At 47.8% G+C, this 14,661-nt stretch overlaps 1 protein-coding gene across 1 annotated transcript in view; it reads right to left on the minus strand.

Annotated features, from left to right (window-relative positions):
• MREG (melanoregulin) overlaps window positions 1-14,661 on the minus strand; it is a 61,651-nt gene that overhangs the window by 32,379 nt on the left and 14,611 nt on the right. Inside the window, exon 2 of the mRNA XM_025441907.3 lies at window positions 8,294-8,453. Within this exon, the coding sequence (XP_025297692.1) occupies window positions 8,294-8,453 (160 nt within the window). The remainder of the gene's footprint in view (window positions 1-8,293; window positions 8,454-14,661) is intronic.

A 14,661-nucleotide genomic window follows, 5' to 3' on the forward strand; every position in this document is an offset into this window, starting at 1 on the left:
TTGTCTACATCAAAAGGCTGCAGTGAGAGCCAGGTAAGGCACGTAGGAAGCACTCTGACCATATGTTTCTGATGATCTCATTTATTCTGATGTAAACCAAAGCCAACGCTGAGGTGGGTTACCAGAGACTTAACTTGGTATTAATCTCTGGTATTTCAAATTGATAAGTAGTCAACGGTAATTTTTAAAAATTACAACTTTGATGGCAGCTTCATGGTTTCAGTTTCTGCTCAGACTCAACTGGTGGCAAGTTGTAAAAAAAAAAAAAAAAAAATCTGATGGAAAGATACCATTGCTGTCAGTGAAGTATCCTGCACATACCTGCCAATAAATATGTGGCCTCTTCTGGAAAATTTCCACCCTCATGGGCACAGGAATGCAGGAAACACAGGGGCACAGCCATCAGTCACTGGGACAGTGAAGTTCCAGATGCGGAGAAAGTGGGCCTGCTTCCTGCCCTTCCCCCTCCTGCATTTTCCTGGAGGTCCCCAAGTTCCTGTCTATCCTCTGTTACACTGACCCATCGGTGCTCCAAGGTCCATTATCTACTGACTTGCATGTCTCCTTCTGGGCCCTAGAGAAAGGAGGCTATGGGGGGCAGAGTCTAAAGAGCAGCAAAAGAAAGAGGCCTGGACATTACATTCTAGTACAAGGATGCCCAGAAAAACAGCAGAATTCAGGTATGAAAAGTCAGGCTCGGCCCTAGTTTTCTGACCTCTCTACTTCCCTTCCGCAGCCAAGCAGCCCTGCCAGGCATCAACCTCTCTGGGTTCACCTCCCCAGTGCTGACATTCCATGGCAGGGACTGGCCACGACTGAATCCGCTCTATGTAGATGTTGACCCTGACCGATCTGGAACCATCAGCTGTCTTACTGATTAATCCAGAGGTTAAGAAAGGTGATCAAAATAACAAGTGTTAGCGAGGATATGGAGAAACTGGAACCCTTGTGCATTGCTGATGGAATAATGGTGCAGGCACTGGGAAAATATTAAACAGGGATGCCCGCGTGGCTCAGTGATTGGTTGAGTGTCTGCCTTTGGCTCAGGTCGTGATCCTAGAGTCCTGGGATCGAGTCCCACATCAGGCTCCCCACAGGGAGCCTGCTTCTCCCTCTGCCTGTGTCTCTGCCTCTTTCTGTGTGTCTCTCATGAATAAATAAATAAAATCTTAAAAAAAGAAAATAAAATATTAAACAGCAAACTGCCATATGATCCTTCTGGGCATATCCCCAAAAGGATTAAAAGCAAGAACTCACATAAATATTTGTACACCCGTGTTCATAGCAGTATTACTCACGATAGCCCAAAGGTGGAAGCAACCCAAGTGCCCATCAGTAAACAAATGGGTAAACAAAATGTGGTCTATACATACAATGGAATATGATTCTGCTTTTAAAAGGAAAGAAATCCTGACATAAGCTACCATATGGACAGACCCTGAGGACATGATGCTAAGTGAAGTGAGCCAGTCACAAAAAAAGTCAAATCTTATAGGATTCCACTGATATGAGGGGCTAATGCAGTCAACTTCATAGAGACAGGAAGTAAAGTGGTAGTTACCAGGCTCTGGGAGGGAGATGTAAGGGGTAATATTATTTAATGGGTATGGAGTTTAGTTTAGGAAGATAATTTTTTTTAAAGATTTTATTTATTCATGAGAGACACAGAGAGAGGCAGAGACACAGGCAGAGGGAGAAGCAGGCTCCCTGCAGGGAGCCCAATGTGGAACTCGATCCCAGAACCTGGGATCATGTCCTGAGCCAAAGGCAGATGCTCAACCACTGAGCCACGCAGGCGCCCTAGCTTGGGAAGATAAAAAGCCCTGAAAGATGCGTGGTGGTGATGGTTGCTCATCAACGTGAATGCACTTCTATCACTGAACTGACACTTAAACATGGTTAGAATGGGGGCACCTGGGTGGCACAGTCAATGGAGTGTCTGACTCTTGGTTTCAGCTCAGGTTGTGATCTCAGGCAGGTGGGACCGAGCCCTGCACGGGGCTCCATGCTCAGTGGAGAGTATGCTTAAGGTTCTCTCTCTCTCTCTCCTCTGCTCCTCTCCCCCTCCTCTAAAATAACTAAATAAATCATATTTTAAATGCTTAGAATGATACATTTTATGTTATGTCACAATTTTAAAATTAAAAAAACAAAGGTGATCAGGACTCCTGGGTGGCTCAGTCAGTTGAGCGTCTGCCTTCAACTCAGGTCATGATCTCAGGGTTCTGGGATTGAGTCCTGCATTGGGCTCCCTGCTCAGTGGGGAGTCTGCTTCTCGTTCTGCTTCTTGCTCTGCTTCTCCCTCTGTGATCTCTCTGGCTCTCACTCTCTTCTCAAATAAATAAATAAAATCTTTAAAAAAAAGATAGAGAGAAATCAGAAAAAAAGAAAGGTGATCATACGCCCCAGCTTGGGGGTGACCCCAATTTATATCGTTGGCCTGGCATACTTGATATTAGTGCCTCCTTTTCCTTTTAGTGAAGCCCTATGACTGTGTCCCAAACCGCATGGTAACTGTTCCGGGAACCCTGTCATCCAGCTAAAGCATGGGAAGAGTATCTGTCTTATCCCTAAACCTAATTCCAAAGCCCATGCTTTCTACGACCTCACACCCTACCGAGGGTCTAATGCTTTCCCCGGTCTACATCAAGTTTTCTAGTATTTTTCATTTCAACTCTGCTGCCTAACACAGAGCTTTGATGTGCTACCTGCCTAGTAAGAAACAATACCTTAATGCTTATCTCCAGAAATGCTTATATGTGTACTTAAAAAAAAAAAGAAAAAGAAAAAAAAAGGATAGGTGGGCAAAAATAGGAAGAAACATCACAAACAGAATGTCTTCTGGCGTGGTCCATTGGGTTTTCGAGCTGGGGATGATGCCTGCGGTGTTAAAAAGCCCCAAAGCAACAGCACCTGGAGGATGTTACATGCAGTGGCCAACACAGACACTGATATTAAACAAACACCAAAGTCACTCTGTGCTTCAGCTGGTACAGGGCACGTGATGCCAAACACACAGACAGGAGCATCTGCTTGAGGCAGGAAGTCAGCGTCCATCCGGTAAATTTATCTTTGACCAAAAAGATTCCACTGAGGCTTTTTCTAGCCTCACTAGAGAGAAGGGAGCAGTGTTTCTTTCCCTACTGGCTTCTGGGTCATGCAGACTGAGCTGGGATCCCAACTTCCCACTCGTTCCCTCCAGCACCTTGTACCGATGACTCAAAATCTCTCATCTTGAGGGTCCAAATGCCTCCTTCGAGGCCTGCTGTGAGGATTCGGTCTTTGCCTGGACAGAGTGCGGTGTGCTGCTCAGCACACAGTGTAGCACTCGATGTTACTACCTAGAAAACTGAGGGTGAGACCACTTGGATTCTCAGATCCTAAGGAATATTTTTATTCTCTCCCCCATGAACCCAAATACCCACTAGCAAATAGAATGGCCGCTTCAACCACCCAGACCATCTGGGCTCCCAAAGCAAAAAACCCAGAGTTATCCAGAGAGTTGCTTGCATTTTCTACTATTTTGCTGTCCAGGCTTGGCATAGAGCTTGCAATCCTATCTCCACCCGTAGCCGACGTTCGCCCACTTGCAGAGAAGTCAGGTGGCCCTGCCAGAGCACGTCTTACCCCACGTGTGGGGCCCTGTCCAGACCGTCACGCAGAGCCCAACTGGCCTATCCTGGTCTCTGCGAGCTTCCCGGTGACATAGCTGGTACACAACCCTCCCTCTCACTTCCTCACATACTCCCACCAGGTCCTCCCCTCGACTCTTGTTTTCTCTTTCTTTCCAGTAGCAGGGATATGACAGGCTAAGGGTATAATCCAGACACCGCTGACAACCCCTGGGAAGGGCTGTTGCTATTTTAAACATTTTATAGGAACTGTTTACCTACAATGCCTGGCAACACTCTTCCAGCAGAATCCTGACACACGGGAAGAGCAAGCAAATTATCACCCAGGAACATTTTCTGTTTTTGCCTCTATGGTTTTAAAGAATAACACCATTTAGCTGCTCCGCATGACTCAGCAGAGTGTGGTTTTTATGGAACACTCCAGCCACACAAGCATCTGACGCTCACACGTCCTGCTGGTGTCTAAACACCGCCTTGCTCGGTGACAGGGAGGCAGGCACTGGGGCATGAGAACTGCATACATTTCTGAGCATATAATGACTTAATAACTTTAAAAACAGGCATAACTTTAAAAACAGGCATAGAATGTCTATCACTGATTACACCAAATAAACACTACCAATTTTGAGCCAAAATGGTGCTTAAAAGTGTTTAGAAGAACAATTTGACTTTTAGCATTTATCTTCCTAGACAGACAAGTAAAAGTCCTTTTTTTATTTTAGCAGAATAATAATGTTGACTGTTACTGAACCATCAGAAAGGACATCAAATAACCTAAGTCAGAGACCACTAAGTGGAGAAGAGATGGAAGGGCACAAGATAAAATGTCTTGTAAATTAATAATAATAATAATAATAATAATAATAATAATAAAAGAATAGCAAAACAGAAGCCTGAAGCCTGGGATAGGAGCTTTAACCGGCTGTGGTCACCATGGAAAAGCATCACCTGAGAGAGGTGTGCTATGGTTACAACCAACAACACTTCCCAAAACATCATAATCCTCAACCTCAAACACAGCTCTCATCCCTGGTATCTACAAGTCACAGAAACAGGCTTTGGATAGCCTTGGCTCACCCATCTTGGAACCTATTCCTCTCTCAGGATTTCAGTCATGGTACTCGTTATATATGATGTCCCTGGCACGACATCACATTTTCTCGGCTCACGTTTTCAGCTGGGTGACCACAGACAAGTTGCTTCCAAAAGAAATAATCATGGTACTTACCTCACCGTGCTGTTGTGAAAAGGATGTAGTGAACATGAATAGTGGGTGAAACGTGCCTGGCACTGTTTTCATTATTTTTTTGAAAGATTTTATGTATTTATTCATGAGAGACACAGAAAGAGAGGCAGAGACACAGGCAGAGGGAGAAGCAGGCTCCATGCCGGGAGCCCGACGTGGGAGTCCATCCCAGGACCCCGGGATCATGACCTGAGCCGAAGGCAGATGCGCAACCTCTGAGCCACCCAGGTGTCCTCACTGTTTTCATTATTATTGATATCTTGGGAGGCAAGATCATTCAGTGTGACTAATATTACATATACAAATAAATAAGAGGCATTGACATCTCATAAACCCCTGTAAGCTCCCTAGAACAGGGTGGATTAAGTAAAGTACAATTAGTTTAATGAGAATGAACATAACGATACTCATTCAGTGGCATGATTTTGAGGTTGTTCACTATTTCTCAAACATAAAGTATTTGACGGCATCATTCAAAGACAAGAGCAGTAAGTTTTCCACCGCTTGGAGCTCTGCAGATGCATTATTTCTTCTACTGAAAGTCTGTTTTCAATTAGCTTTTGAAGCTTTTGCAAATGAAAGTGCATTCTCTTCCATTTCAATAATGTCACACTTTACATCTTCTGTGACTGCAAGTAACTTTAAGTTCACGTTTGGCTTTGTTATTTGCTCTGCATACATTGCTTATCTTATTTTTTTTTTCATTTTGGGGAAACAGAGCGAATTTAGCTATAACTATTCGCAGCGTTTCCTCTACTAGGGGAATGGAGGTAGTACACACGCTGTTTGAAATTATTTTTCGGGGGTGCCTGGGTGGCTCAGCGGTTGAGCACCTGCCTTCGGCCCAGGGTGTGATCCTGGAGGCCCAGGATCGAGTCCCACATCAGGCTCCCCGCATGGAGCCTGCTTCTCCCTCTGTCTGTGTCTCTGCTTCTCTCTGTGTGTCTCTCATGAATAAATAAATAAAATCTTAAAAAAAAAGAAAAGAAATTATTTTTCATTTTTAAGGGAATTCCAAACATGGACATTCCCATCATGCTACTGCTACTCAAGGGAAACCATAATGCTCGGCTTTCCTTAATGCCTTGCTTGAGTTTCTAAATTGTATCATACAAGAATACCTAGAGCTCCTTATACCTCAGTAGGAAGTTTGTTTGTCTTTCAAAACTGAAATCCTCCTTAACATTTGTACCAGTTTCATCCTTTGTGAAAAAGAAAATAGGCTACAGTAATAAACAAGGAAACTCCTTCAAACTTAACACACAACCTGACCGGCTTCCCAACTCCACCTTCTTAATTGATGGTGGGTTTGTTTTTCACTCATACCAGACAGCACAGCACTAATGCTACGTAGTAGTCACCCTTGCTGTAAATGTTCCCTAGATATTTGCAGCCCATAAACATGTTTTGTTTAGCTGATGCAATTTTTTAATGTGCATCATCATCTAAAAATCTGGATATTTTATATGTCAATTTGGATTTTCAGCTTCCATTAAAAATCAAAAGTTCCACAGGGTACGTGGGTGGCTCAGTCCATTAAGTGCCCATCTCTTGGTTTGGGCTCAGGTCATGATCTCAGGGTCATGAGATCGAGCCCCACGTCAGGCTCCACACTCAGCCTGGAGTCTGCTTGAAGTTTCTCTCCCTCCCTCCGTCGCTCTCTCTAAAATAAATAAATAAGCCTCCTGCACAGCCGTACACACAGGCCTGAGAGCAGCACAGAAATGACACAACAGGCCACTTGGGAAGCTGCAATATCCACGGTGCTTTGTAGCTCGCGTTGCCTCCTGCCCTGGCTTTTCAACAGTAAAGAAAAGTAAGACAGAGAGGCAGGAGCTCCTCCAGAGAGAGCTGTCAGGCTCAGCTCCAAACAACCCTTTCACATTTACTTGGGGTCCTGGAGAGAGGGCGGGTGGGTGATGTATTATGGGCCCTCTTGCTATTAGGAGCTTTTGGACATGGTAGGTTCAGAAGAGGTCTAGTCCCACCTGCAGAAAGAAACCTTGACTGACCAGCCCAGTTTAGTAGGGTAAGGGTTGGCCCTTCTCACCAAGGGAAAGCAAGGTGACACATTCCTCCTGTCCATATGCTCGAGAAGGGCAGCCAGGGTGGCAGGACTTGGCTGGAGCAGCTTTATGATGTGCTTTTGGTGTTAGCGGAGGAGGGAACTGTGCCCGGGGACAGTGCAGGACACAGCCACTTGTGGGATGCTGTGCCCCTGTGACAGATGTCTAGCAGAGATGTCCTCATCAGCACTCCACACCCAAGAGAGGACGCTCATCAACAGCCACTGCAGACTCTCCAATCCACCCCTCCCCAGGCCTCAGAAAATGATACCCATCCTGTTGTTTTCTTTTAACTTACTATAGTTCTCTCCTTTTCAATAATCCATCATTCCCATACCAGTAACTTGGGGATAAGAGTTCATCAAGAGTGTTTTCAGGGGTGCCTGGGTGGCGGAGTCCATTAAGCATCTGCCTTCGGCTCAGGTCATGATCCCGGGGTCCTGGGATCCAGTCCTGTATCGGGCTCCCCACAGGGAGCCTGCTTCTCCCTCTGCCTCTGTCTCTGCCTCTCTCTGTGTGTCTCTCATGAACAAATAAATGAATCTTTTAAAAAATAAATTAAAAAAGAAAAGAAAAAAAGTCCTTTCAGTACCTGTCATTATCCATTTGTCAAAGCCCTTACAATATATGCCACAAAGAGTGAACCTGATGCAAACTATGGACTTTAGCTAAATGGATCCATACGGTCTGTACCAAATGCACCCCTCTCCAATGCAAGATGTTAATCATGAGGGAAACCGTCGACTGTGGAGGTTGTGGCTGTACTTTCTGCTCTATTTCTCTACAAGCCTAAAAACTGTTCTGAAAAATTAATAGTTTCAAAAATTGCTACTACCAGAAAAAAAAGATCGATTTTATGCCTCATCACAAAAAATTATGATACGCTGCTGTCTAATCAACATGTGCCAGTTAAGAAGCTATCAACAGAGAAAGGAAATACAATGAATTCAGGCCCTACTAATTCACGATTGGTGATCATGCAAAATACCCTTCTACTTCAGTCTGAATCTCTCTGGCTGTGGCTTGCTAAGCAACCGGAAAAATTACAGAAGCACCGACTAAGCCATGGAGGACGATCGACTATTGTCACCACCTTCAGCAGCACTGGCCGGCTGTTTCTGAAAGCCTTGCATCAGCGAGGTCATAACTGGAAGTTAGTCTTATCTTTATAGCCAGCAGGTCGACCAAGACCAGCTAGAATTAGCCACCACAGGCTGCTAAAATACCTGTCCTCAATCCGAACATCTCACCTTTCCTTCTTTATTCCAAGCTGGCCTCCTCGGGCACTGCTATTTCTGACTGGCCGTTATCACCGGCACGCAGCAAGATCTCGACAGGTGCTTGCTTACCTCTGAGTCTTTGGCCTGCTGATTTCGAACGACTATCAAATTGTACAGGATCCTGTCGTCGTCTGCCTCTGTGTGGGACGCATCGTGGGGCATGCTCCACAAATTCTTTTCATCATCTCTCGCCAGAGTTGCTCCAAACGAAGAATATGGATTGCCATCACTATGGTGTTCAAGGAAAGGGGTATAAGTGCTTTTGTAATATTTGCGATATACATAATACTTCATATGCACGTAATATATAATATTAATAAAATGTGTTATATACTGTATACCATATATATATTTCTTTTTTTTTAATTTTTTTTTATTTTTTATTTATGATAGGCACACAGAGAGAGAGAGAGAGAGAGAGGCAGAGACACAGGCAGAGGGAGAAGCAGGCTCCATGCACCGGGAGCCCGACGTGGGATTCGATCCCGGGTCTCCAGGATCACGCCCTGGGCCAAAGGCAGGCGCTAAACCGCTGCGCCACCCAGGGATCCCCATATATATATTTCTAATAACAAGGCCTGAACTGGGCACGCCTGGGGGGCTCAGCGGCTGAGCATCTGCCTTTAGCTCAGGGCGTGATCCCCGGATCCAGGATCGAGTCCCACATCGGGCTCTTTGCAGGGAGCCTGCTTCTCTCTCTGCCTGTGTCTCTGCCTCTCTATGTGTGTCTCTCATGAATAAATAAGCAAAATCTTTTTTTTTAAAGGCTTCAATTGTCTCTAATAATTAAGCATAAGAACAATTTTAATTATGCATAATAATTAAGCATAGAACAATTTTAAACATCACTTTAGAAAGGGCACAGAAGAGATGTAACCCGATGCCTGGGCAGGGGTGATTTTACTACGTTCAATATGAAATTTAGCACTGCACGTCTGAGCAGTGGGGAAAGAAAAAAAAAGGAAATCCAACGGAGGGATAAAATTCCTGCTTGATTAAAAGAAATTGCCAATCAACATGAAGAGGTGAACTTTTCTCGGGCTCCGGAGTTCAAGGGAGCACAGTAAATTTAGAGCACACTCGCATGGAATGTCTATCAAGACCCTTGCAAGAAGATGAAGAAATGAATATGCATAACCAAATACATTCAGGAAACAATGTGGGATGTTGAGTAAGAACTTCAGTACGTCTGTTTTATGAGTTGCCCTTTTCGGGCTGGTATCCGAGCAGGCACTTACGGAGGAGGGGAGCAGCAAAGCCTCATACTCAGGACGTGCTCCTACATGGCCCTGCTTGGCTTCTGTGGGGCGGTGCAGGCAGGGTCATGCCGGGGCTCTTCCCTTCATCTAATTATAAGTATGAAGCACTGACTCCATGTTAATCACAGGGCTCGGGAAAATTGTGAACAAAACACACATGATCCCTGTCCTCGGATCTCACCACAGCCTGGGAGGGAAACATACTAATGAATGATCAGGTGACTATATGATAACAAAATGGGGCAAGTGTTCTAAGGGGGGAGTTCAGGGAGCCTTGAGAGCCAGCGGGGGAAGGTGTCAGGCAGGCAGCGTAAAGGAGGGGTGCTTGGGCGTTCCGCTAAGGACAAGAACAGAGTTCCAGGCAAGTGAAACAACACATTCAAAGGCTCTGGGTTGGGCGAGGAGGATGCAGGGTGTACCAATTAGAAAAAATGGGAATATTGGCCAGAAAGCAGACGAGATGCTGGAGAGGGAGCTAGGGCCACGTTTTCTCACACTGATTGGAAATGCGGTCTTTATTCCTAAATACGAGGTAAGATGTGAAAGGGCTCGAAGCTGCATGATGGTGAAACACAAACAGAATTACATCTTTCAAGCTTTTTCTGGCTAAAGTGTGGAGAATGCTTTAGAGGGCCAAGAGTGGATTTGGGAGATTCGTGAACTCGTGAGATGACTCAGGTGAGACGTGACAGGTATGAGGAACTGAACGACGGTATGAAGGGAAGTGCACTATTTTGGGGAATGTGGAGAAAGCAGAGGCTTTCTGGCCCATTCACCCGGACGGTGACAGCTGCCATTCCCTGGAGCAGAGCTGGAAGCCCCTAAGGCCACGGGGTGGCCGGCACACCTGCAGATGTGACACGAGGCAATGACAAATGAGGACCACCGGAAGACACCCAGATAAGCAGGGCCTGGGAAGGAGGGACAGATGTAAACTGGCAGAGGGGCTGAAGGTTAATATCGGGATGTAGACAAGCTGGTGCTAAGGAAATCTTGCACTAGGAAGCAAAGTGCCGGTCACTAAAATGGGCTTCAGCAGCAGGGTGAGGGCGTCAGGCTACCAGAGACTCACACTTAGGAGAGCTTGTAAACAAACTGGAGCAAAAGTGGGGAGGGGATCTTGGAACCAAGGCTGGCAGGAGGCCAGCTCTCTGCCTCAGACAGAGGGCCGAGACACCGGACCCCGAAACCCTTCCAGCTGCAGGATGAGGTGCAGGGTGCGGGGCTCGATACAGAGATCAGAGCTGGGACGACCCCTGGGTGGCTCAGTGGTTGAGGTCTGCCTTTGGCTCAGGGCATGATCTCAGGGTCCTGGGATCGAGCCTGCTTCTCCCTCTGCCTGTGTCTCTGCCACATTCTCTCTCTCTGTGTGTGTGTCTCTCATGAAAAAATAAATAAAATCTTTTTAAAAATAAAAATAAAATAAAGAGATCAGAGCTATTGGGAACAGAGCAACCTATGGGGAACTGGACGCTGCCCGGCCACACTGTTCTCAGCCACCCTGCTCTCATGTGGGCTGCCCGACATGCCAAAGGCCGCAACGTAGAGTGCAGTTCTTCTTCAGAATGATGAGCCAACAAAGAAGCTAATCAAGAAATGGGCAGAAGATGTGAAGAGACATTTCTCCAAAGAAGATATACAGATGGCCAAGACGCATGAAAAATTGCCCAACATCACTCAGCATCAGGGAACTACAAATCAAAACCACAATGAGATCCCACCTCACTCCAGTCAGAACGGCTAAAATCAACAAGTCAAGAAACGACAGGTGTTGGGGACACTGTGGAGAAAGGGGAACCCTCTTGCACTGTTGGTGGGAATGCAGGCTGGTGCAGCCACTCTGGAAAACGGTGTGGAGGTTCCTCAAAAAGTTAAAAATAGAGCTACCCTATGACCCAGCAATTGCACTAATGGGTATTTATCCCAAAGATACAAATGTAGTGATCCAAAGGGGCACCTGAACCCCAATGTTTACAGCAACAGTGTCCACAGTATCCAAACCATGGAAAGAGCCCAAATAAATGGATAAAGAAGATATGGTATCTGTATACAATGGAATATTACTCAGCCACCAAAAAGGTTGAAATCTTGCTGTTTGCAATGACGTGGATGGAACTAGAGGGTATTATGCTGAGCGAAATAAGTCAGAGAAATACAAATACCATGTGATTTCACTTATATGTGGAATTTAAGAAACAAAACGGAGAATCATAGGGGAAGAGAAGGAAAAATAAAATAAGATGAAATCAGAGAGGGAGACAAACCATCAGAGACTCTTAATCACAGGAAACAAACAGGGTCGCTGGAGGGGAGGTGAGGGTGGGTGGATGGGGTAACTGGGGGACGGGCATTAAGGAGGGCATGTGACGTGATGCGCACTGGGTGTTATATGAGACTGATGAAGCACTAAATTCTACCCCTGAAACTAATACTACACTACACGATAACTAAATTGGCTTTATTTTTTTTTTAAGATTTTATTTATTCACGAGAGACACACAGAGAGGCAGAGACTCAAGCAAAGGGAGAAGCAGGGAGCCCAATGTGGGACTCGATCCCGGGACCCCAGGGTCACACACCAGGCCAAAGGCAGACGCTCAACCGCTGAGCCACCCAGGCATCCCACTAAATTGGCTTTAAATAAAAATAAAAATAATAATGATGATGAGCTGACAAAAGAAGAGGCAAATAAGGCCTCTGTGCCCTGGCCACACAGGCCTTTAACGATGTCAAATTGATTCATTCATCCTTCAGCTGTTGATTCAACAAACATGGAATGGACGCCTGCTGTATACTGAGCACCAGGATGGGTGCTTCAGGGACTTGAAAACAAATAGGACATTGTCCCTGCCTTTGCCCCTAGTGTGACTATAATGCAATGAGATAAGTGAAAATAAAGTTTTTTAGGGCAGCCCGGGTGGCCCAGCGGTTTAGCGCCGCTTTTAGCCCAGGGCCTGATCCTGGAGACCCAGGATCGAGTCCCACGTCGGGCTCCCTGCATGGAGCCTACTTCTCCCTCTGCCTCTGTCTCTAGCTCTCATTCTCTCTGTTTCTCTCATGAATAAACAAATAAAATCTTTTAAAAAAAAGGAGACATACACATCTTAAAAAAAAATTTTTTTTTTAGGTATAAACAGAATGTCTTAGGACCAGAGGAGGGGGGATCCCTGGCTGGCTCAGCAGTTTAGCGCCTGCCTTCGGTCCACAGCATGATTCTCGAGTCCCAGGATCGAGTCCCACATCAGGTTCCCTGCATGGAGCCTGCCTGTGTCTCTGCTTCTCTCTCTCTGTCTCTCTGTCTCTGTCTCTCATGAATAAATAAAATCTTAAAAAAAAAAAAAAAAAAAAAAAGGACCAGGGGAGGACTGACAACCTGTGTGATGAGAGAAGGGAGTTCAAGAAAGGTTTCATGGAGGCTACACGGAACCCAGACCTGCGGGATGCTCAGCCTGTGGCCAGGAGGAGAAGCCGAGGGAAAGGCATGCCCAGCAGAGGGAACAGCAGGAGCGGGGCACAGAGGCCTGAGGTGCCCACAGGGCTGGGGGATTCCAAGCCTCCCTGTATGGCGACACCGCACACTGTGCCCACAGAGGGAGACAGAAGGATGGGAAGAAGAAAAGGTCATTTGGGGTCAGATGGGTGACAGCGCTGGAGTTGGGGCTTTATTCTGTGAACGCTGAAAAGTTAAGGGGATTTTGAGCCTCGTCAGCTCTGGGTTTTAGAAATAACTCCGGGGGAGGAAGGAACAAGGACGTGGCCTGGGAGTCTGTCCCAAGGCGTGACCTGATCTTTGAGGTCCTTTGTTGGGGGGCCCAGGGGTGGCTGGGGGGGGCGCAGAGTGCAGCCGGAGAGGGGCAGGGCTCCCCTGGCAGGCAGGGACAGAAGCCCACAACCCTGCCACCACCAGATCGGCCACTCGATTTAAATCTCATCGGCTAAGAGTTTCCAGGAAGGTTTCTTTGGGGCGCAGGTGGAGTTCTGCTAATAGATCCCTGTGTCATCCTGAGCATCTGAAGTACTGGTTGGGGCGAGCAGGAGCGGGGCTGTGGCTAGGGACACTGGAGGGGGGGTATGGACACGAGGGGATGCCCTCCAGCGTCCTGGGAGGGACAAGGGGACACTGGCAGCGCTGGAGTCTGTGGTCGGAGCCCAGGGGTGTGAGCAGGGTCCTGTGAGACAAGGACGCCTCTCCGTGGGACAGCTCGGGGGAGGCCGGCGTGGGCCGTGAGCCTCCGGGGAGGTCAGGACGGGGGCTTGGGAGCAAAAGGCCGGGGCTGGACGCCTCGACCTGGGAGAAAGGCGTTTGCATGGCCTGCAAACCCCAGCATCAGCGGCTGGCTGGGCCTGGGGACCCAGGAAGTCCTCGGGGACGAGCTCGGCCTGGGGCGGGGACAGGGGGTGCAGAGAGCAGGTGAGAAGCCGGGAGCTGGGGCCCGGAGGCCGACCCCGGGAAGGGGTCTCTAACGTGAAGGGCGCTGCCCACGTTCCTGTGCACAAGCACATTTCACAGCCCTTGATAAACTGCATCGCACAGGCCCATCCCCCCGGCTCACAACCGTCTGGGGTCACAAGGGGAAGTAGCGCTGTCCCCTCTGCAGACAGTCCTCCCAGGATGAGGTCCCCGGGGGGTGGCTCCCAGCAACCAGGCTCCCAGGCTCCAATATCCACCCCCAAGGGGAGCGGCTCAGGTAACGAGGATGCACAAACCGGCCAATTCTCCAGGTGGCATCTCCGGGCATCGAGACCCCGGCGGGACGCAGGAACTGCAACCGCGGCTGATGCCACCGTGCGTGTCCCTCCGGGGCCACGAAACCCTAGGACTTTCCCGGAACCGCTCTTTGCCTCGCCCCTGGTCAGCTTCCTTGCTCTAAGTCTCGACTCCTAGACAAGCCGGTGGAGTTCCCCGAGGGCAGCGACGGTGGTCTGTGCTTTCTGACCCCGCACCGCCTGGCAGGGCCGGGCACGGAGGAGGCGCTGTCAGAATCCCCACTGACGGGCGCCTGGTGGCTCAGCCGGGGAAGCGGCTGCCTCCCGCTCAGGGATCCCAGGGTCCCGGGATCGAGTCCCACGTCGGGCTCCCCGCAGGGAGCCTGCTTCCCCCTCTGCCTGTGTCTCTGCCTCTCTCTCTCTCTCTCCTTCATGGATAAATAAGTAAAATATTTAAAAATAAAAACAACA

The sequence above is a fragment of the Canis lupus genome, chromosome 37 (genome assembly GCF_003254725.2).
Source record: "Canis lupus dingo isolate Sandy chromosome 37, ASM325472v2, whole genome shotgun sequence".
NCBI classification, from domain to species: domain Eukaryota; kingdom Metazoa; phylum Chordata; class Mammalia; order Carnivora; family Canidae; genus Canis; species Canis lupus.